At 41.4% G+C, this 25279-nt stretch overlaps 2 protein-coding genes across 2 annotated transcripts in view; one reads left to right on the top strand and one right to left on the bottom strand.

Annotated features, from left to right (window-relative positions):
- The first annotated feature begins 937 nt into the window (after positions 1-937).
- On the top strand, positions 938-16313 carry eppk1 (epiplakin 1). The gene is given in 3 exon segments (XM_031586360.1): positions 938-962; positions 6419-10618; positions 10621-16313. Coding segments are annotated over 3 exon segments (9378 nt in total). The 5' UTR covers positions 938-952; the 3' UTR covers positions 15789-16313.
- A 217-nt stretch (positions 16314-16530) lies between these two features.
- fbxl6 (F-box and leucine-rich repeat protein 6) overlaps positions 16531-25279 on the bottom strand; it is a 15345-nt gene continuing 6596 nt past the window's right edge. Inside the window, exons 8-10 of the mRNA XM_042710667.1 lie at positions 18154-18385; positions 17384-17624; positions 16531-17015 (exon numbers count right to left, since the gene is read on the bottom strand). Coding sequence (XP_042566601.1) covers positions 16886-17015; positions 17384-17624; positions 18154-18385 — 603 coding nt within the window. The 3' untranslated portion in view covers positions 16531-16885. The remainder of the gene's footprint in view (positions 17016-17383; positions 17625-18153; positions 18386-25279) is intronic.

The raw sequence follows: 25279 nt of genomic DNA, 5'->3' as shown, positions 1-25279 counted from the left end.
CTGTTGTTATTATATTTGTATCAAATGTTTTGTAAGTCGCTTTGGACAGACGCTTCTGCCAATCATTAAACTGAAATTATACTTTCATTTTCACTTAAGTTAGGTTACCTGCCTAACTTTTGACCCAGACAGCCATTATCTATCTTATCAGTTAATGTTTTCTGAATGAGAATTACATTTCTTATCTAGACAAAGACCTCAAAGATAAAGATGTAAAATTCAAAGTTCATGTTCACAAGTTTATCATATTTTCAAAGTTTCCAGGTGAAGGATGTTGTTGTGAAGGATCTTGTAGTTTGCAGTTTTCCCCACATCATGTTCAAGCCTGCCATGTTGGAACGTTTTTGTTTATCTTCCAAGGAACTCAAAGCAGCATGTTGAATCCCAGGCAGATATTATAAACGGGTGCCTTTAGCTAAATCAAATATTTGTCAGAGCTACTGGAATGAAGTTGCCCAATGTGCAGAGGGGTGGGGGAGTGAGAGAGGAGAGGAGCCAGAATACACAGGAAAGTGCCTCGAGAAGGGCTTGAGACGCTGAACAATAGAGAAGGGAAGTGTGGATATGATTGTGTTGTCGCCTGCAGACAAAACATGTCTCTTAGTCATCCCTCCGAGCAGATGTTGTGGCAAAACTAAGGAGCACCAAAAGGTCAAACGGTTGAATTTGACAAACAACTGTGGGTATCATTTATTTAATGTTACTTAAGCCAACTGAATTTGTTAATTTCTGTACTTAACTCTTCTGTATTCTTCAGTAGCACACTGATGTAAGATTATTCCTTCACTTATGCCGCAGCTCCTGTTTTAGCGGCCTGTGTGTCCAGTGTTTAATAACTCCTCTTAAGGGGTTGTTGCTCATCAGCACGTCATCAGAGGTCAGCTGGTTTCTGTTGATGAGTGATAATCAGTCAACAGCATCTGAGTCGTCTGAGATTAGAAAGAGAATCGCTATGGCAAAAGGTGAGTGTATCTCATCTCTTAGCTATGAGGCCCATGGGTGTGTCGTACAGAAACCATAACAGTGGAGGCACAAGGTTAAGGGCAAAAATTTGAAAAGACAAAGAGGAGACATTCAACACCCCCATGCAATAATGACAATGTAGGATAAGAGGCGATCGGTGCATAACTTTCTCAAGATAAGAGCTGAGTACACCTGTTGTATAAACCTGTCATGTGTGAAATGTCAGGACCCTTTGAAATGATTAACATATGATGGTGAGGGATCTGGGTCTTTGATAAGTAAGATAAGTAACTGAGATATGTAGCATACAACCACACATGAGGTTTAAATACAAATCAAGTGCTTTTTTCTAATTGTTCTGCTTTAAAGAGCATAGCCTCTGATTCTTCACTGACAAATCGGATCTCACTCCCCAAAAGCAGTTTTGTTAAACAAACATTGAGAAATGATAGCCTGTCTTTGGTGAACATACAGTGCCTCATACATGCACAACACTTTCCTAAATCGCCCCAGGCTGAGAATAAAACCCCATGTGCAGTTCTGCCAAACAATTTTAAAATGTGTGAATGAGACCAGACTGGATAGAAAACTGAGGGAAAATCTAGTCCTACAAGTTCTGCTGAACACTGCATAATTCCTTTAGGTTATAACTTTTAAAGGGGGCCATGTTCAGTTCTTTACTCCACTTTAAGATTAGTTTCTGAGATGTGTCACTGAATTCAAGGGCACAGAAAACACACATTTGACTCAAACAGATATGTTCCACACAAAAATCTTCATAGCTCATACCACAGTTCAAATTTACTGAAGAAACTATGCTCATATGCATCTTACTGTTTTATTCTCGGATGAAATCCTGGTGTCTTCGGAAAAGATGTTTTGTGTTTCTATCTCTGAGGCTGAACTGGGGACGTGATCAAATGTTCAAATAAAAGTGAAGCTTTTTTCATACAAATTATTTATCTACTTACTTCCTTTAGGTCTAATATTGTTTTTTTCTTAAGGCCTTTTTAGAGGAGGAGGAAGGCTGGGTCTGTAGAGTGACCACTGTGCAAAACTGACTACAGCTGAAATTGTTGAACAGATGTTGATCAAAAAGTCTCCATCCGGAGTTGTGACTGCTGCTCTTTCCCAGGCTGGTTTTGTTTGATCAAGCCTCTTCATCTTAGATGTGGTTGCACTCACACAATGGAGGAAATACAGGTGAATTTAGATTTTGGTTTCACCAGAGAGAGTGTGCCAATCCAAGCAGAACAATCCCTTAAGCCTCGTCACGCTTGTCGGATTAACCTGTCGTGTGACAAGATAACAACGGTACCACATTGGCAGTGGTTGCATCACACCCAAGAAATTCATCTGAAAAGCCTACCTTTCCCAAGAATTCTTTGGACTATTCACAATATTCAGTTTGAGCGAGGGCAGTGTCTTGCCTAGGGGAGGGGAGGGGTTGTGTGTGTGGTGGTGGTGGAGGGAGGGGGGGGGGGCGCCGTGGGAGGGTGTGAGGAGGGGCCTGCCTGACACTCTTTTTAAAGCAAAAGGATAGAGCTACACTGCCTGTCCTGCTCTGGAAAAGAAAAGGAGATATCTTGTAGCAGACAGTCCCCGTCCCAAACCTTGGCATCTGGAAGGCTTATAGGTATGTCACCTTATGTCTAATGAATGGGCATTCCCTTTTCTTTCTAAGACTTGAGTGCTTCAGTTTGCTGTGAAATGGTTTTGGTGTAGTGTTTGCTTGTTGTTCAGACTGGTTGATGTCAATATGAAAAGCCATATCCTGACACGATCAAAGAAATCAATCGATACGTTTTTGAAGAATGTCATGAATGGGAGTAAAAATGTTAGAATGTTAAATTACAGTTTTTTTTTTCAACAGTTTTTTTCCCGACAAGGTACATATTGTGCAAATACTGAGGTGTGTCAGGGCCATAAAAAAACTGCCCTATCTAAGCGAGCACAATGTATCTGTATGAGGTCATTCATTCCGTTGCTTTCCCCTCTTACTTCTGAGAGTGTAGTCTTTAACCTTTTGATGTAAGCAAGAAGTACAACCAGAAAAGTTGCATGTGTTGTGCATAGCAGGGACTTTCTCACCTCCCTAAGCAAGGGTACATGGAATGTTAACACTCACAGATAGCTTTGACCAGTCCTCCCTGCGATCTCAGCTATGTGAGGTTATGACCATTTAGTATCTCTGAGCCAATTTGGCTGTAAGTGTGTCGCTGTGCCAAAATACACAAAGGCATGTACTGACAAAGAAGAGACTGCAAACTGAGAGTGAAGTTCATTATTTATGACACTGCAGTGAGTCGCATTAAATTATGTTTGCATTCTGATACAGTTGAGAGATGATGTTCTGGTGTTCACACTTTGTGAAAAGAGCTAATTCATGCTATGTATTGTAATGCATTAGCTAACTTCTGAAAACAGGTTTTCTGTTGAAACACATTTAAGATTGTTTCACCCTATGATGTAGTGCACCCATGACGTTGTTCACACAGTCTCTGGGTTTTGGCTTCAGTCCAACACTATCTCAGACTTACACTACTAAAAGATGTCATCCATGACCATGTGCTAATGTGTACATGTTGAAACCTAGGACACATTTACAGGAAACAATAGGAAACATTTCAGTCTTTCATCATCTCATTCTCCATCAATGTACAGTATATAATGTAAATAACTGGCTGTTAGTTGTTTCATCATGTTATCTTCAGAATTTACACTAAACACTAAACACAAGTTGTTGTGAAAGTTGCTTTCACAGAGTGAGAGGGCGGGGCAGATGCTGTGAATTGGGTTTTCTCAGAGAGGTCGTTCAGTTTCTTGAGAGGGTAACAAAAGAAATGATACTGGGTTAGGGAACTCCCTTACACACAAATCTATTTTCATGTTGCTGCACAACAGATATGCCGTGTATCAAAGAGGGATCGAAAAATCCATTCTTATTTATTCTCATCCTTCGTTCTCTTCTAAATTGTCATATACACATGCCAGAACATTGTCAACTATATATGCACAAACTAAACTTGTATTGTATGCATCCCACATTGGATTATATTAAATAGTTTCAGACCACAATGCATAGTTAATTAGTCTCTGAGGTGAGCTTGGAAGAACCATGCTGATATGTCCTGGTACCGGCATCAAGAAATTCCTGAACTAGCAGCCAGAATTCCACAATTGCTCAACTTCTCTCCCTTTAGAGTGTACAAAACGTCAATGGAGACAGCAGCATATTCTACCAAACATTTGAATAGGTTAACATTAAGGCAATGGAGACAGCATACTCTACCAAACATTTGAATAGGTTAACATTTAAGGCAATGGAGACAGCATATTCTACCAAACATTTGAATAGGTTAACATTTAGAGCATGGATTGACTTCACCCATGAAATGGGTTATGTTTCTTTCTCAATTTCTTACTTTATTAAACAGACTGTGAGAGAACATCTTAGTTGGAGTAACTGGTCACACTCTTAGCAGCCAAGTTAAACCTTACTTCCTTACCATACTTTCAATGACAATGGTTCCCTGATAATAGGGACAGCTTCTTGTCAGTGCTTTACTGAGAACTCCATTCTCCAAGAGGGGGGTTTCTTGAGGTTCCTGCTTTTCTGGTTTCCTCAAACTAGCTATCAAAACAGTTCTTCGTCAATGAATGCCTTAAACAAATAATTCTTTCAATTTCCTGACTCCCGGGCTCATGTGGAAGAAAACAAAACAATTAATATTCAGCAATGTCATAATGACTGATGTTTCACAGTTTCCACTGATGCACATAAAACCCCATGGCAATTAACCCCTCTATACTCACTAGTACACACTGTACCAAAAACCTCACTGATAATGAAAAACAGGGCAATGCACTAATTAATATAACTATTATTATTATTTCCATTAACTCAATCCTAAAAGCTATATGCATTTTATACTTTTGTTATGACACATAATACCTATATCAATTTCACACCTCTGCTGGATACTTAACTCAGTTCCTTGTGCTACTAGTGCAAAGAGAAAATATGTTCTGTCAACATAGGGGAGGATACTCAGTTACACAACACAATATCACCAGACAGATTCTACTGCAGTGGGTTCGTTTTTGGAGGTGTGCCAGTATAATTGGATGTTATCCAAGCAGGAGTTCGCTGACCTCAGAAAGTTCAAAAATATGAGAATGCAGTTCTGCAAAAGTTGTGCCACTTTTTGCCATTGACTGCCACTATTTCTCTGTCTTATTTACCAATTCACTGAAATGAAAAGGACATCATGACAAACTAACAGATAAGTAATGTGTATATTTGTGGCCAAATCAATTAAGTTTTTACATGTTGCATGTTTTGCATTCTTTGCATAAAGTAGCAACATTGTAGGGCGAGGGCCCTATATTTCAAGCTTATATGCAGGCACGTGCACAGATAGACCCCAGTTGCTCCTTTGCCCTCTCAAGTGCCCTTTTTGCAAGACAACTGTTTTCTATCTATTCCTAATTTTATATTTTAGCATTTTAAAACCATTTTGATTTGGCTGATGGAATCAATGTTCAGTTAAAAGTGTGCTGTAACTATGCCCGGCAACTGCTTTTGAGTTCTAATTCTCCAAAACCGCATTAGGACCTGCGCCTCCCCCCTTTGACTTTCAACGCACACAATTCAAACGCCCTGCAGAGCAACATCCATGTCTCCCTGACCTGCCTTCATTGGTGACAGCTGGGTTACGATACTGTGCCTCTGCACCATTTGTCACTGTTATGAAATTTCACCACTACTAAAACATCTCGATGGAGCCTGCAATAACCTAAGTAGACTAACCTAGACAATATCGCAAATATACTCACCACATAGCTCAGATCGCAGGGTGGACTGGTCAAAACTATCTGTGAGTGTTAACATTCCGTGCATTCGTGTTAAGGGAGGTAAAAAAGTCCCTGCTATGCACCACACACATATTTCCTGTTTGTGCTTATGGCTTATACAAACAAATAAATATAGATTTGGCCTACATGTTTAATATTCTATGCAATCACATTAGATATCAGAAACATTAGCTTATTGGTTGCCCCTTTCTTGTGGAGCGCTGATGAAGCTGTGGCAATAGGCTGATGCAAAATGAGAAATGATCCGTTTGATAAAAATCTCTATAGATAGGCTATGGGTTATTATTAAAGCCTAGTTAGGCTATAGCTCATAGGCCTACTCGGTAAGAGGGATGCACTTTTTTTTTTTTAAAGCTTGAGCACCTGCCCCCCAAAATGTCTGTGCCAGGTACATCATGAATGGGTTAATTCAAAAGTTAATTTCTCCATCAGTCCACATCAAAATGAATGCTATGGCAATGTTCACATCATAGCACAAAAAGGTATCCTATGCATTATGTGTTTGAATAGTTATTTTAGCTTAGCAAACAATAATAATATGAATGTTATATTTAACCTACATTTCCTCTATTCACAGAATTAAAAATGGAGTCAAACATGGCGGACAAACATCTGGACACTCATACAGATGAGCAAACTGAAAAAATCTTGAAAGAAAAGTCCATGCATCTCAAGGCTGGAAAATATGCAGGGAAGCATGTGAGAGTATGGGAAGTGCTGCACTCAGAATACATATCTAGCGAAAAGAGATCGCAAATAATACTTGACTTCAAAGGGAGCAGACGAACAATTGAGGAAATTGTTGTTTTAGTGACTGCAATTGTTGAAGAGACAACTTCAAAGAAACATAAGTATAAAGGCTTAAGAAAACAAGTTTCTGCAAGTCAACTGTTTGAGTCAAAAATTATATCAAAGGAAGTCTTAGGTCAGATCATTCAAGGTGAAATCACAGATGAGGCCCTGAATGAAATGGAATCAGTTCAAAAATACCTCACCGTAACAAACAGCATTGCAGGGGTAAGAGTTGAGTCAACAAAACAGATCCTGAGCATCTATGAAGCCAAAACCAAAGGACTGCTGCCACCTGGAACATCTCTAATCCTACTAGAAGCTCAAGCTGCCACTGGTTTTGTCATCGACCCAGTCAACAACAGGAAGTTGTCGGTGGAGGAAGCCGTTGCCGCAGGTGTGGTGGGTGCAGAATGGAAGAGCAAACTGCTGTCAGCAGAGAAAGCTGTCACTGGCTACTCTGACCCTCACACTGGCAATACAATCTCCCTGTTCCAGGCCTTGAAGAAAGAACTGATTGTAAAGGTTCATGGCATTCGTCTGCTGGAGGCCCAAATCGCAACTGGAGGCATCATCGATCCAGTGGACAGCCATCGAGTGCCGGTAGAAGTGGCCTACCAGAGAGGCTACTTTGATGAAGAAATGAACCAGATCCTCTCAGATCCAGATGATGACACAAAAGGCTTCTTTGATCCCAACACTCAGGAGAACCTCACCTATCTGCAGCTGGTGGAGAGGTGTGTGAGGGATCCTAAGACAGGACTCAGCCTGCTTGTAGTTGTGAAGAAAGGGGAATTTTACTTTTACATTGATGAATACACAAAGACCATTCTCAAGTCCACCACAACAACAAAGGCAGGAGGCAAATTCACTGGGCAGACGGTTTCACTGTGGGAACTCCTATACTCCAAGTACATTACTGAGGAGAAACGAAGAGATCTTGTACAACAGTACAAAATTGAATCAATTACAATTTGTCACTTCATGGAGCTAGTACTGAGGATAATTCAGCAGAAAACATCCTCAACAACAGTTGAACAAACAACAGAAAAATCAGAGTTTCAAAACTCAAAGACAACAACTATGACAACAACAACAACTGAAACAGCATTCCAAGGAATTAGGAAAACTGTGACGGCTGATGAGCTACTCGAGTCCAAAATCATTGATAAGAACCTTTATGACGACTTCAGTGCAGGCAAAGTCACCGTAGACCATGTGAGTGAAATGGACTCTGTGCGCAAATACCTCCAAGGGACTAACAGCATTGCTGGAGTGTATGTTCAATCCACAAAAAAAACACTTAGCATCCAAGAAGCCAAAACCAAGGGACTTCTGACACCTGGAACATCTCTAATCCTACTTGAAGCTCAGGCTGCCACTGGTTTTGTCATCGACCCAGTCAACAACAGGAAGTTGTCGGTGGAGGAAGCCGTTGCCGCAGATGTGGTTGGTGCAGAATGGAAGAGCAAACTCCTGTCAGCAGAGAGGGCTGTCACTGGCTACACTGACCCTTACACTGGCAATACAATCTCCCTGTTCCAGGCCTTGAAGAAAGAACTGATTGTAAAGGATCACGGCATTCGTCTGCTAGAGGCCCAAATCGCTACTGGAGGCATCATCGATCCAGTGTACAGCCATCGAGTACCAGTAGAAGTGGCCTACCAGAGGGGCTACTTTGATGAAGAAATGAACCAAATCCTCTCAGATCCAGATGACGACACAAAAGGCTTCTTTGATCCCAACACTCAGGAGAACCTCACCTATCTGCAGCTGGTGGAGAGGTGTATGAGGGATCCTGAGACAGGACTCAGCCTGCTTGTAGTTGTGAAGAAAGGGGAGTTTTACTTTTACATTGATGAGCACACAAAGACCATTCTCAAGTCCACCACAACAACAAAGGCAGGAGGCAAATTCACTGGGCAGACGGTTTCACTGTGGGAACTCCTATACTTCCAGTACATCACCGAGGAGAAGCGAAGAGATCTTGTACAGCAGTACAAATCTGGATCAATTACAATTGAACACTTCATGGAGCGAGTACTGAGGATAATTCAGCAGAAAACATCCTCAACAACAGTTGAACAAACAACAGAAAAATCAGAGTTTCAAAACTCAAAGACAACAACTATGACAACAACAACAACTGAAACAGCATTCCAAGGAATTAGGAAAGATGTGACGGCTCATGAGCTTCTTGAGTCCAAAATCATTGATAAGAACCTTTATGACGACCTCAGTGCAGGCAAAGTCACCGTAGACCATGTGAGTGAAATGGACTCTGTGCGCAAATACCTCCAAGGGACTAACAGCATTGCTGGAGTGTATGTTCAATCCACTAAAAAAACACTTAGCATCCAAGAAGCCAAAACTAAGGGACTTCTGACACCTGGAACATCTCTAGTCCTACTAGAAGCTCAGGCTGCCACTGGTTTTGTCATCGACCCAGTCAACAACAGGAAGTTGTCGGTGGAGGAAGCCGTTGCCGCAGGTGTGGTGGGTGCAGAATGGAAGAGCAAACTCCTGTCAGCAGAGAGGGCTGTCACTGGCTACACTGACCCTTACACTGGCAATACAATCTCCCTATTCCAGGCCTTGAAGAAAGAACTGATTGTAAAGGATCACGGCATTCGTCTGCTAGAGGCCCAAATCGCTACTGGAGGCATCATCGATCCAGTGTACAGCCATCGAGTACCAGTAGAAGTGGCCTACCAGAGGGGCTACTTTGATGAAGAAATGAACCAAATCCTCTCAGATCCAGATGACGACACAAAAGGCTTCTTCGATCCCAACACTCAGGAGAACCTCACCTATCTGCAGCTGGTGGAGAGGTGTATGAGGGATCCTGAGACAGGACTCAGCCTGCTTGTAGTTGTGAAGAAAGGGGAGTTTTACTTTTACATTGATGAGCACACAAAGACCATTCTCAAGTCCACCACAACAACAAAGGCAGGAGGCAAATTCACTGGGCAGACGGTTTCACTGTGGGAACTCCTATACTTCCAGTACATCACCGAGGAGAAGCGAAGAGATCTTGTACAGCAGTACAAATCTGGATCAATTACAATTGAACACTTCATGGAGCGAGTACTGAGGATAATTCAGCAGAAAACATCCTCAACAACAGTTGAACAAACAACAGAAAAATCAGAGTTTCAAAACTCAAAGACAACAACTATGACAACAACAACTGAAACAGCATTCCAAGGAATTAGGAAAACTGTGACGGCTTATGAGCTACTCGAGTCCAAAATCATTGATAAGAACCTTTATGACGACTTCAGTGCAGGCAAAGTCACCGTAGACCATGTGAGTGAAATGGACTCTGTGCGCAAATACCTCCAAGGGACTAACAGCATTGCTGGAGTGTATGTTCAATCCACTAAAAAAACACTTAGCATCCAAGAAGCCAAAACCAAGGGACTTCTGACACCTGGAACATCTCTAATCCTACTTGAAGCTCAGGCTGCCACTGGTTTTGTCATCGACCCAGTCAACAACAGGAAGTTGTCGGTGGAGGAAGCCGTTGCCGCAGGTGTGGTTGGTGCAGAATGGAAGAGCAAACTCCTGTCAGCAGAGAGGGCTGTCACTGGCTACACTGACCCTTACACTGGCAATACAATCTCCCTGTTCCAGGCCTTGAAGAAAGAACTGATTGTAAAGGATCACGGCATTCGTCTGCTAGAGGCCCAAATCGCTACTGGAGGCATCATCGATCCAGTGTACAGCCATCGAGTACCAGTAGAAGTGGCCTACCAGAGGGGCTACTTTGATGAAGAAATGAACCAAATCCTCTCAGATCCAGATGACGACACAAAAGGCTTCTTCGATCCCAACACTCAGGAGAACCTCACCTATCTGCAGCTGGTGGAGAGGTGTATGAGGGATCCTGAGACAGGACTCAGCCTGCTTGTAGTTGTGAAGAAAGGGGAGTTTTACTTTTACATTGATGAGCACACAAAGACCATTCTCAAGTCCACCACAACAACAAGGCAGGAGGCAAATTCACTGGGCAGACGGTTTCACTGTGGGAACTCCTATACTTCCAGTACATCACCGAGGAGAAGCGAAGAGATCTTGTACAGCAGTACAAATCTGGATCAATTACAATTGAACACTTCATGGAGCGAGTACTGAGGATAATTCAGCAGAAAACATCCTCAACAACAGTTGAACAAACAACAGAAAAATCAGAGTTTCAAAACTCAAAGACAACAACTATGACAACAACAACAACTGAAACAGCATTCCAAGGAATTAGGAAAGATGTGACGGCTCATGAGCTTCTTGAGTCCAAAATCATTGATAAGAACCTTTATGACGACCTCAGTGCAGGCAAAGTCACCGTAGACCATGTGAGTGAAATGGACTCTGTGCGCAAATACCTCCAAGGGACTAACAGCATTGCTGGAGTGTATGTTCAATCCACTAAAAAAACACTTAGCATCCAAGAAGCCAAAACTAAGGGACTTCTGACACCTGGAACATCTCTAGTCCTACTAGAAGCTCAGGCTGCCACTGGTTTTGTCATCGACCCAGTCAACAACAGGAAGTTGTCGGTGGAGGAAGCCGTTGCCGCAGGTGTGGTGGGTGCAGAATGGAAGAGCAAACTCCTGTCAGCAGAGAGGGCTGTCACTGGCTACACTGACCCTTACACTGGCAATACAATCTCCCTATTCCAGGCCTTGAAGAAAGAACTGATTGTAAAGGATCACGGCATTCGTCTGCTAGAGGCCCAAATCGCTACTGGAGGCATCATCGATCCAGTGTACAGCCATCGAGTACCAGTAGAAGTGGCCTACCAGAGGGGCTACTTTGATGAAGAAATGAACCAAATCCTCTCAGATCCAGATGACGACACAAAAGGCTTCTTCGATCCCAACACTCAGGAGAACCTCACCTATCTGCAGCTGGTGGAGAGGTGTATGAGGGATCCTGAGACAGGACTCAGCCTGCTTGTAGTTGTGAAGAAAGGGGAGTTTTACTTTTACATTGATGAGCACACAAAGACCATTCTCAAGTCCACCACAACAACAAAGGCAGGAGGCAAATTCACTGGGCAGACGGTTTCACTGTGGGAACTCCTATACTTCCAGTACATCACCGAGGAGAAGCGAAGAGATCTTGTACAGCAGTACAAATCTGGATCAATTACAATTGAACACTTCATGGAGCGAGTACTGAGGATAATTCAGCAGAAAACATCCTCAACAACAGTTGAACAAACAACAGAAAAATCAGAGTTTCAAAACTCAAAGACAACAACTATGACAACAACAACTGAAACAGCATTCCAAGGAATTAGGAAAACTGTGACGGCTTATGAGCTACTCGAGTCCAAAATCATTGATAAGAACCTTTATGACGACTTCAGTGCAGGCAAAGTCACCGTAGACCATGTGAGTGAAATGGACTCTGTGCGCAAATACCTCCAAGGGACTAACAGCATTGCTGGAGTGTATGTTCAATCCACTAAAAAAACACTTAGCATCCAAGAAGCCAAAACCAAGGGACTTCTGACACCTGGAACATCTCTAATCCTACTTGAAGCTCAGGCTGCCACTGGTTTTGTCATCGACCCAGTCAACAACAGGAAGTTGTCGGTGGAGGAAGCCGTTGCCGCAGGTGTGGTTGGTGCAGAATGGAAGAGCAAACTCCTGTCAGCAGAGAGGGCTGTCACTGGCTACACTGACCCTTACACTGGCAATACAATCTCCCTGTTCCAGGCCTTGAAGAAAGAACTGATTGTAAAGGATCACGGCATTCGTCTGCTAGAGGCCCAAATCGCTACTGGAGGCATCATCGATCCAGTGTACAGCCATCGAGTACCAGTAGAAGTGGCCTACCAGAGAGGCTACTTTGATGAAGAAATGAACCAAATCCTCTCAGATCCAGATGACGACACAAAAGGCTTCTTCGATCCCAACACTCAGGAGAACCTCACCTATCTGCAGCTGGTGGAGAGGTGTATGAGGGATCCTGAGACAGGACTCAGCCTGCTTGTAGTTGTGAAGAAAGGGGAGTTTTACTTTTACATTGATGAGCACACAAAGACCATTCTCAAGTCCACCACAACAACAAAGGCAGGAGGCAAATTCACTGGGCAGACGGTTTCACTGTGGGAACTCCTATACTTCCAGTACATCACCGAGGAGAAGCGAAGAGATCTTGTACAGCAGTACAAATCTGGATCAATTACAATTGAACACTTCATGGAGCGAGTACTGAGGATAATTCAGCAGAAAACATCCTCAACAACAGTTGAACAAACAACAGAAAAATCAGAGTTTCAAAACTCAAAGACAACAACTATGACAACAACAACAACAACTGAAACAGCATTCCAAGGAATTAGGAAAGATGTGACGGCTCATGAGCTTCTTGAGTCCAAAATCATTGATAAGAACCTTTATGACGACCTCAGTGCAGGCAAAGTCACCGTAGACCATGTGAGTGAAATGGACTCTGTGCGCAAATACCTCCAAGGGACTAACAGCATTGCTGGAGTGTATGTTCAATCCACTAAAAAAACACTTAGCATCCAAGAAGCCAAAACTAAGGGACTTCTGACACCTGGAACATCTCTAGTCCTACTAGAAGCTCAGGCTGCCACTGGTTTTGTCATCGACCCAGTCAACAACAGGAAGTTGTCGGTGGAGGAAGCCGTTGCCGCAGGTGTGGTGGGTGCAGAATGGAAGAGCAAACTCCTGTCAGCAGAGAGGGCTGTCACTGGCTACACTGACCCTTACACTGGCAATACAATCTCCCTATTCCAGGCCTTGAAGAAAGAACTGATTGTAAAGGATCACGGCATTCGTCTGCTAGAGGCCCAAATCGCTACTGGAGGCATCATCGATCCAGTGTACAGCCATCGAGTACCAGTAGAAGTGGCCTACCAGAGGGGCTACTTTGATGAAGAAATGAACCAAATCCTCTCAGATCCAGATGACGACACAAAAGGCTTCTTCGATCCCAACACTCAGGAGAACCTCACCTATCTGCAGCTGGTGGAGAGGTGTATGAGGGATCCTGAGACAGGACTCAGCCTGCTTGTAGTTGTGAAGAAAGGGGAGTTTTACTTTTACATTGATGAGCACACAAAGACCATTCTCAAGTCCACCACAACAACAAAGGCAGGAGGCAAATTCACTGGGCAGACGGTTTCACTGTGGGAACTCCTATACTTCCAGTACATCACCGAGGAGAAGCGAAGAGATCTTGTACAGCAGTACAAATCTGGATCAATTACAATTGAACACTTCATGGAGCGAGTACTGAGGATAATTCAGCAGAAAACATCCTCAACAACAGTTGAACAAACAACAGAAAAATCAGAGTTTCAAAACTCAAAGACAACAACTATGACAACAACAACTGAAACAGCATTCCAAGGAATTAGGAAAACTGTGACGGCTTATGAGCTACTCGAGTCCAAAATCATTGATAAGAACCTTTATGACGACTTCAGTGCAGGCAAAGTCACCGTAGACCATGTGAGTGAAATGGACTCTGTGCGCAAATACCTCCAAGGGACTAACAGCATTGCTGGAGTGTATGTTCAATCCACTAAAAAAACACTTAGCATCCAAGAAGCCAAAACCAAGGGACTTCTGACACCTGGAACATCTCTAATCCTACTTGAAGCTCAGGCTGCCACTGGTTTTGTCATCGACCCAGTCAACAACAGGAAGTTGTCGGTGGAGGAAGCCGTTGCCGCAGGTGTGGTTGGTGCAGAATGGAAGAGCAAACTCCTGTCAGCAGAGAGGGCTGTCACTGGCTACACTGACCCTTACACTGGCAATACAATCTCCCTGTTCCAGGCCTTGAAGAAAGAACTGATTGTAAAGGATCACGGCATTCGTCTGCTAGAGGCCCAAATCGCTACTGGAGGCATCATCGATCCAGTGTACAGCCATCGAGTACCAGTAGAAGTGGCCTACCAGAGAGGCTACTTTGATGAAGAAATGAACCAAATCCTCTCAGATCCAGATGACGACACAAAAGGCTTCTTCGATCCCAACACTCAGGAGAACCTCACCTATCTGCAGCTGGTGGAGAGGTGTATGAGGGATCCTGAGACAGGACTCAGCCTGCTTGTAGTTGTGAAGAAAGGGGAGTTTTACTTTTACATTGATGAGCACACAAAGACCATTCTCAAGTCCACCACAACAACAAAGGCAGGAGGCAAATTCACTGGGCAGACGGTTTCACTGTGGGAACTCCTATACTTCCAGTACATCACCGAGGAGAAGCGAAGAGATCTTGTACAGCAGTACAAATCTGGATCAATTACAATTGAACACTTCATGGAGCGAGTACTGAGGATAATTCAGCAGAAAACATCCTCAACAACAGTTGAACAAACAACAGAAAAATCAGAGTTTCAAAACTCAAAGACAACAACTATGACAACAACAACAACTGAAACAGCATTCCAAGGAATTAGGAAAGATGTGACGGCTCATGAGCTTCTTGAGTCCAAAATCATTGATAAGAACCTTTATGACGACCTCAGTGCAGGCAAAGTCACCGTAGACCATGTGAGTGAAATGGACTCTGTGCGCAAATACCTCCAAGGGACTAACAGCATTGCTGGAGTGTATGTTCAATCCACTAAAAAAACACTTAGCATCCAAGAAGCCAAAACTAAGGGACTTCTGACACCTGGAACATCTCTAGTCCTACTAGAAGCTCAGGCTGCCACTGGTTTTGTCATCGACCCAGTCAACAACAGGAAGTTGTCGGTGGAGGAAGCCGTTGCCGCAGGTGTGGTGGGTGCAGAATGGAAGAGCAAACTCCTGTCAGCAGAGAGGGCTGTCACTGGCTACACTGACCCTTACACTGGCAATACAATCTCCCTATTCCAGGCCTTGAAGAAAGAACTGATTGTAAAGGATCACGGCATTCGTCTGCTAGAGGCCCAAATCGCTACTGGAGGCATCATCGATCCAGTGTACAGCCATCGAGTACCAGTAGAAGTGGCCTACCAGAGAGGCTACTTTGATGAAGAAATGAACCAAATCCTCTCAGATCCAGATGACGACACAAAAGGCTTCTTCGATCCCAACACTCAGGAGAACCTCACCTATCTGCAGCTGGTAGAGAGGTGTGTTAGGGATCCGTGCACAGGCCTAAGTTTACTTAGTCTCAACAAATAATGGAGTTACAGGAATTTCGGTTTGACAGATTCTTTTTAGAATGAAGAATATAACAGTCTCCTTCTTTAAAATGTTGGACCTAAACCTGTGTCAAAATATGTTACAGCTCCTCTACATTTCCTTAACATTTGTCATTTGCTGTACTATTAGAAATATGCAAGCAGCAGCATTGTACTCATTATATCTATTTAACCACAAATCAGGTCCAAAAGGCCCTTAGATTTGAAGACACTGTAAACATTTTTTAACGGCTTTTGGTATGATGGTAATAGTTTAAAGGTACAAAATAATGTAGCTTCATTATGTCTTTGAAAAAGCGATGCTTTCTAGTAATGCAACATCTTTAATTGTGTTTTTGATAAAACTATTTAATTCTGAATAAGATAACTGCTGAATCACTAATGAATGTAAATTTACATTTTATTGAATTTAATGATGATTTTTTTGGGCACCCTGCTCTGTCTTTATGGCACCCTGCTCTGAATGTGAATTTGACCATACAGGACAATAAATGGAAAGATAAAATGCTCTGTGTTATTAATATCACTCCCACCACTAACGTCTAATATGAACACATTCCTAAATACATAATTCTCATATAAGTTTAGAACAGCTACTGTACATTTATACAATATATGTGTAATACATGATCCTAACGTCTGGTAATGATACAATTTTTTTTTTAACACACTGCTGCTTTTGACAAAGAGAATGGAGTTTTCCCACAGTAGCCTGAAATGTCATGTCATGCATTGAGTCATGTTTATTTCAGCAATCATTAGTATAAACTGTAGTGCAAAATACAATTATGTACATAATAAGACTTAAAAAGCTTTCTCTGACCACAACAGATTTAAGTACTGTTTGGGAGAACACCGGTGTCCACATATTGCCAGTGAATTAGTGACCAGTAGCACATTTACTGGCCATTATCTTATTTTTATGTTGCCGTCAATTGCCTTATTACTTTCACTTTACCTTTAACCTTGTCAATCATTCAACCACAATATACCAATACACATTACAGGACCACTGGATGTTCAGTAACCACCTGTTGCTGACTGACATGTGATGCCTGGTTCCTGTTACTTCACACCCTATTCTATTTTGTCCAGGAGTTGGTGTATGTCCTCCTGGCCACGGTACAATTTATTCATCCCCCTGGGAAGGTAGCGGCATGATGACAGGTTTAGGTAGTTCAGCGCAACAGCATGTCCAATTAGTAACCTGAGAACAGACGGGAATGTGGATCATAAATTCCAAAGGGTAGTAAAAAAAACGTTCTAACATAGATCCCGATTCTACACCAGCCCTGCTGAAGAAGAAAGCTGAGGGTTTCATTTGAAATATGCCCATGTGCTGTTCTGCCTTAAAAATAGCTATCTTTTCTTAATTTACGAGCAGGCATGTCTGTCGTAACTTACAATGTGATGTGAACAATTGCCTACAGATTTGATACTGAGTAACTGGAATGTTCCGGCGTATCATCGCCCATGCTTCCTTCCTGCCATTTTGTTCCATTGAGATATTTTTTTGTGGAACAACAACAAAAGGCATTAGAGCATAAGGATATTCTGCCTGTGGCTCTACTGTACCTGAGGGCCTGTGAGGTGAGTTTGGTCCCAGTGAGGTTAAGTGAGCGAAAGGCTTCTGCACCCTCACCCAGGGCCAGATGACCCATGGCAATTTCCAGGTCCTCCTCTAAGAAGGCATGGTTGGTGATGTCCAGTTCGCGTAGCGTGCGGCTCCACTTCTCTGTTAGAAGGTGCAGCCCGTTTTTAGAAGATGCTACTGATGTGCTGTTGAAGTAGAGGCCCCAAAACAGACACTCTAAAGCTGGGGGGAGGGCAGAGAAAGTAAAAAACAGTACTCAACATAGACACACATGTCAAATGTCTTACAAACTATAACAAAAAAAACAGTACTGATGCATGCATGTCAGAGAACGATAGTTGCAGAGTGACCATACACATTCTTAGACATATGCATTCCTATTTAAAATCTAGCAATTTCTATGAAAAATTAGCTCTATATATAGATATCTCCATTTAAAAAAATTATATATTATTTGCATACAAGTCAGATGATGGAAAGCACATCTTCCACAAACAATTACATAAATATAAAGATCAAATATAGATACAAGATACAAAGATACAAAATATTAATCCTAGTTCAATACCCACTGATACACACCTTCGAAGTTTAAGTAAGTATTATAATTACATAAATATTATATATGCTTCCATCAGTTGACTAAAACAAGCAATTCCAGTCCACAAATCAATCCTCCATGGTGTAGTTGAGAGTTTGTTTAATTCATTTCAACATTCTTGCGATGAACCAGCATGGGCTACAGGCTGACCTTGACAAGGCAGGGCAGAGAGGGCAGTGGGGGTCACACGAGAGCACCCTCGCAGGTCCAGCACTCGTAGCCGGGGGGAGCCGTGGAGCAGACTGTTAAGGTCCTGGTCCGAGAAGGAGGACATGGATGTGGTCGCGATGCACAGCTCCTCCAACAAAGGGAAGCCAGGCGTGAAGGTTGGAATGTTCTGGATCATCTTGAGCCTTGGCATCACATTCATCATACTGAAAGCCTGAAATATGTATATATATTTCTAAGTGTTAGTGTCTAGGAAGGAAGGCTTTCTAGGAAGAAATCTAGAGGCTTTCAGTGTATGCATGAATATATATTTCTAAGTGTTCATATATTCATGCATACACTGAAAGCCTCTAGATCTAAAGGACACTTACGGCAAAAGGTTGGGGTTCTCCAGTCTTTAATGGCAACTCCAAAGTCCTGGCAGTCAGACACGTATGCAGCAATGCTGTGGCAGAGCATTTTGCCCATACAAACATCATAAACACAATCCCTAAAGTATGACTCTGGATCGATTACATTCAGGCAGGCAGCAAAGGGGACCACTGGGATTTTTGAAGACGCCGCAGTCGGCCTCAAATATGGCCTTCTTCTTCCCATCACACTTGGGGCAGTATTCACCGGTGCAGCCATCATCACACACCACACCGGGCACAGCTACCTTCCATGCTGCCCCAAACTCTTTGATGTCTGGTTTCTTTGCCTCCAGGCAACTGGAATTCATCGTCCTTGTTGCCATCGAAGTTGCCACAGAGCCCACAGGTCTTGCCACGATAGTTGGTGGGAACAGTAATGGTGACGTGGTAGACCAGGTCATATGTTACTTTGAGACCGAAGTCGGTTACTAGGACAACATTAGTACCAGTCTGATATACCTGTATCTGACCTTCGTTAAGATTCAGGGGCAGATTGTCCAAGACCTCATTTACCTAATAAGAACAGTGGGAGAAGAATGGATATAAAAAAAGTCAAATTATATTTGTATGTTTAAAAAAATAATGATAAAATAATAAATAGGCTATTTGATAGGGCTACAAAACCATGTTTGACCTCAGTCAGTTACTTTGCACATGTGAAAGTATCTGGAAATTTGATTTGGATTTAAAACATAGGCAATAATGAATATAATGTGACTGATAAGACCGATAAGGTTGTTTGGGCCAACTTTTGACACGCTATTGAAACCGACATTGATTCATGGTGGCAGCAAACTATGCCATTACATGACAGTGGACTGAGTGTGTGGGTGGAGTTTCAGTTGATCACAGGTGAGAAATGTATAATGTATAATGCAACATTTGAGGTTGTACATTATGTCACACTAAAGTTAATTTCAATTTCTATTATACAACATGTGGAAAATAATAATTCAGATCCCTGGGATAACTCCAACTGCAAATTCTTTACACTAGTGATTTATTGCACTTGTTTTAATGTACTATAATGTAATGTAATGGTACTCACCAAAATCTGTCCTAGCTGGTTCTTCCTCAGTACCAACGTTTGACCGTAAACTTTAACTACAACCGCCTTGGCCACAGAAACCGTTGGATCTCTGGACTCTTCGTACCACTTCTCATTCTCTACCACCACTGAGAATGGCTGGAGGTGTGTGCCCTCAATGTGGCAGGCCTCGGTGGCAGAGTAGGTGCAGGTGCCTTGGAAGGTGTAGGTGGCGTTATCTAAAGTATTGTAGTGGGGGTCTCCTGAGATGGTGCACACGCCATTTCCAAGTGGATGGCACGCCCTGATGCCATTCTTTACCTCACATTTCTCATTAGCTCCACAAGAGAACTTCTTGGACTCAACCTGAAACACATTTGGTTGATTCTGTTTACTGGACAGTTGTACCAACAGGTTGGGCTTTTCTGCTTGTTATGTTTTGTGCGTATTTATGTGTAATGTTGCATTAATAATGATTCTTTATCTAGGATCTACTTGAAACATATGCAACTTGGGTAAACACTTTGTGCACTTACTGTGCCGTTGCAAATGCACTCTTCTTCACATTTTCCACAAAGAGACTGTTTACATTTTCCTGCCCAATAATATTCAACAGCCGATGTGATCTGCAGAATGCCTGATGGGGAACGGGGCCTTCAAGGACACAACAAAGAGGCCTTGTTTGAATGTTATCTGAAGCCTAGGCGAGCTAATGACACACACACAGTTGACACCCACTATGTTGGCCTACAAATGCAAAGTATTCAAATGTGTGATGAGAAATATGATGACATTTTAAATTATTGACTTGTGATGATATGGAGTGATGCTCAGTAATGATCTCTGTTCCGAAAATCCATGAGATGAAGCTCAGAGTGATGATTTTGAAGTTATCCATTGAAATTGATAATTGTCGCTTTAAGAAAAATGAATTGTGATTTTAATTTTGATTTTGATTGTGATTATGATTTTGAATTATCCATTGAAACGGATAAAAGGAGGGACTGATGGAGATAATTTCCAAACACTGTTAATGACTTAAGAATATAATAATCAAGTGCCTTATATGAATCATGTACTTATGTAAGCAGGAACATGGCTTTTCTGTGTTTCTGCGTGTGTGTAACTTAGAATATTAGGTGCCACTTAGTCTGCATATGTACAAGAGCATGTTTAGACCAGAGGTGATAAGAAGGGTCGAACTGTGCTTCTTCCGACCTTGTGCAAAACTTCCATCCTTGCCTCGGACGTCAGAAATCCACCACGTGGTTATCCCTGCTGAACGCTCAACTTCTGTCTATATAAACCTTGTGCGATGTGTTTATCATTGCTTCACTTTCAGCCTTGTGCTGGGAGTGAGCCCGATTGCAATTGTTGTTGTTTGTCTAATAAATATACTTATATGCAGCTCCGGAGTCCTGAGGTAACTAGGGTGAATTTTCACCTATCACCGACATACATACTTTCTGAAGTATTTACGTGTTTTCATTGACATCCCTGTAACATGAATAATCTATGCATCTTGGGTGCTGACATCCTTTTGGGGTACAGAGCACATATAACATAAAGGAATTTGTTGTCTTGTCTTACGCCTTTTGCTTAATTTTCACTTAAGTTAGGTAGTAATCTACCTACCTTTTGACCCAGACTGCCATTATCTATCTTATCAGTTAATGCTTTCTGAATGAGAATTACATTTCTTATCCAGAGAAAGACATCAAAAACAAAGATGTAAAATTCAAAGTTCATATTTTCAAAGTTTCCAGGTGAAGGATGACTTTCTTGTATTGTGCCGTTTTCCCCACATCACACTAACATACATACTTTCTGAAGTGTTAAGTGTCTTTACAGGGACCCCTGTAACATGAATAATCTATGCATCTTGGGTGCTGACATCCTTTTGGGGTACAGAGCACATATAACATAAAGGAATTTTCCTTTTTGATTTCATTTTGTCTTGTCTTATGCCTTTTGCTTATTGTTTCCGGGTACCCCACCCTGCTGTATTTAATAACATCCCTCTAAACTCCATGGAAATACTTGACATTGAGCAAGTTCATAATTCTAATGTTTTCAATCTGAAGAGTTTCCATGCTGCCACTCCTCATCCCTTCCAACGCATCCTGATGTTGCTTAATACCAGGGTTTGCATCATCAATAATCACTCATAGTGGTATTTAGAATCTTATATTTAATATTGTTGCCTTATGCATAATGCTTTATTTCTAACTGTTGTTATTATATTTGTATCAAATGTTTTGTAAGTCGCTTTGGACAGAAGCTTCTTCCAATAATTAAACTCATTTTCACCTAAGTTAGGTAGTAATCTACCTACCTTTTGACCCAGACCGGCATTATCTATCTTATTAGTTAATGTTTTCTGAATGAGAATTACATTTCTTATCAAGAGAAAGTAAAATTCAAAGTTCAACTTTTAAAGGGGGCATATTAAATACAACTGTTCAGTTCTTTACTCCACTTTAAGATTCATTTCTGAGATAAGTGTCACTGAATTCCAGGGCACAGAAAACACAGATTTGACTCAAACAGATATGTTCTACACAAAAATCTTCATAGCTCATACCACAAATTTACTGAAGAAACTATGCTCATATGCATCTTACTGTTTTATTCTCGGATGAAATCCTGGTGTCTTCGGAAAAGATGTTTTGTGTTTCTATCTCTGAGGCTAGTCTGGCCCTTGTTGGGCTGTGGAAGGGAGTCTACAAGAGAGTATGAGGCAAGAGAAAAGCAATTTAGAAACCAATGCAAGGAACACTTTGTTGGCCTAGATTGTGTTTTAGTTTAGTAAAAGAATGTAGTGAAAGAGGGGGGCGTGGCATGGGAGGGGCCTACCTGACAGACTCTTTTTAAAGCAAAAGGATAGAGCTACACTGCCTGGCCTACTCTGGAAAAGAAAAGGAGATCTCTTGTAGCAGACAGTCTCCGTCCCCAACCTTGGCATCTGGAAGGCTTATAGGTATGTCACCTTCTGTCTAATGAATGGGCATTCCCTTTCCCTTCTAACACTTGAGTGCTTCAGTTTGCTATGAAATGGTTTTGGTGTACAGTCATTCCATGTCAAGTAGCTGTGTCATAAACTTACTTTTTGTTACCATTTGAATATGCTTCCATAGGCCATTGAATGCTGGGCGTGTACAAAAATCCCATATTTAAAAAATATACAGTATTTTGAGAAAACGAGGCAGAACACCATCACAAATTTTTGATATGTTAAGAACAAATATCTAATCTTTCCAAAAGAAATAGTTTCATGTTGGTAAATGCTGTAATTTTTTTGCTATAGCATGCCAAAAATTGCACAAAATGGGTTCTCATCCTGGGTTTTCATTGAGCTTTCCACAGGCCTTCAAAGATGCTGCAACAAAGCGTAGAGTAAAATTTTCGCGCATATTCAAGCACCCCGAATACTATGATATACCCAAGCCACCCTTGGAAGTCCATATTCTTCAAGTAATGATATCATATTTTAAGCCTAGAAAGTTTGAAGGAGCTAGCTTAAATACTTTTCTAGTAATAGCAATTTGAAAATGGCTCTTCAGAAAACGCTGCTAAAAAAGCGTCTTAAGTACAGGCACCCCCTGCCCCCTAAAACATCTTTTTGTGACAAAACTATTGGGAAGTGTATGAACAACCTTGAATTTTTTCAGCCAAATCTGAGACGGTCGAGTGGGGAAATGTCCTTAAATTGTTACGTTTGGCGTGGAATGTCTCTGTAGTGTTTTCTTGTTGTTCAGACTGGTTAATGTCAATATGAAAAGCCACATCCTGACACGATCAAAGAGATCAATCACTTTGTTTTTGAAGAATGTCATGAATAGCAGTAAAAATGTTAGAATGTTAAATTACAGTTTAGTTTTTTTCCTTTATCCTATTTCCTTACAAATTCGTAGTGATACATACGAAATAAATACGGACTGGCGGTTCCATGCAGGGTACCTTTATAGGATCGATTTTATAGAAAAAGTTGGAAAGAATTAGATATCCTAATTGTTTGAACTAAAGTAGACCTAGCCTAGGAAACTATTCACGATTACTTCCAATAGCAACCTAGATAGCACGTTGAACCGTGTATACATGTCTATGATAATGGCTGCTAGACGCTCACTGTTCTGGTGCTCCCACAGCTCCTTCACTTTGAAATACTGAAAATAAATCTAAACGATCGAAATAGTGCATCTTTAACTACTAATATTTGACCATAATTGAGAAAATGGAACAGAATCTGCAAATAAATGGCTACACTAGACACTTTTCAGTCCATATTTTTCAGTAGATTGAATCTTTCCCAACAGTCGAGGAGGCATGACAGTCCTTGCAGGTCATGTGCTTAGAAATTGTACTGGGTATCGTATTATACGGCTCTTCAGAATGTTAAAAAAAAGTTCAGTTGATTTGAATGTTTGCAGGTCTGTAATTTCTTTATATTCACTGCTGCGAAAAAGTAATGAAAAAGCAACGGCTTTTATGCTTCTAATTCACGTCTTTCAGATCATTCCACAAGTAGTCCGGTCATTTAACGTAACGGAAAGTCATTGTAACTTGAAGTCAGCAAGTAATGGGTTGCTACGCAACACCTGAAACTTTAAAGTTCTATTTGCCTGAACAACTATTTTTTTCTAAGCGGAAATCACGAAACAGCAACGAAATCGTTAAAGAGGTATTTTGGAGGAATGTCTTCTATCGTTTTGGCGAGTAACTGTATAATAAACCGGATTGGATTTCAAAATAAGAGTATACCGCGGTTGAAACGGTATAGCCAAATCTCTCCCGGTAGACACATTTCTACCGTTGCACGGTATATACCGTCATACCGCCCAGCCCTAATGGTAATAGTTTAAAGGTAAAAAATAATGTAGCTTCATTATGTCTTTGAAAAAGCGATGCTTTCTAGTAATGCAACATTTTTAATTGTGTTTTTGATAAAACTATTTCATTCTGTATAAGGTAACAAAGATGAAGGAGTTAATATTTGATTTTTAACCACTAATGAATGTAAGTTTACATTTTATTGAATTTTATGATGATTTTGTTCATGTCTTTATGGCACCCTGCTCTGAATGTGAATTTGACCATACACAGGACAATAAATGGAAAGATATAATGCTCTGTGTCCTCATAATTTATATCAATCCCACCACTTACATCTAATATGAACACATTCCTAAATACATACAGTAATTCTCATATGAGTTTAGAACATCTACATTTATACAATATACTGTATGTGTAACGGTGGGTGTCCACGGCACAAATTACATGCGTTAAATCGCATGCGTAAAGTCGCCTGGGGGGCGTGGACAGAAAAATCACTGGCTGTAGCAAAGTTCAAGTAGCAAGTTCAGGTGCAGTGCTGCGCTAATGTAGCACATTAGCTTGTGAACTGACTGAACTCCCCAAAAAATAATGATAGATGTTGCGGCAGTCAGTCATGGGCTGATTCATAATTTGTTAATTTATTCTATCTAATTCATATATATCAGCCAGTTAAATCACGAAAACGTTATATGTAACTTATTTAGCAGCTAGCTAGCTAGCGACTATGTGTTTCCAATGGGTTTTCGGTTAAAGTGTTAGCGGCAAGCTAACAGTAATAGTCGAGAGCTTCAGTTCAAGACCTACAATATTCTGTTTGACCTCACAGCAT

This window comes from Clupea harengus, chromosome 19 (assembly GCF_900700415.2).
Source record: "Clupea harengus chromosome 19, Ch_v2.0.2, whole genome shotgun sequence".
Classification (NCBI taxonomy): Eukaryota; Metazoa; Chordata; class Actinopteri; order Clupeiformes; family Clupeidae; genus Clupea; species Clupea harengus.
This window is presented reverse-complemented; position numbering and strand designations above follow the sequence as displayed.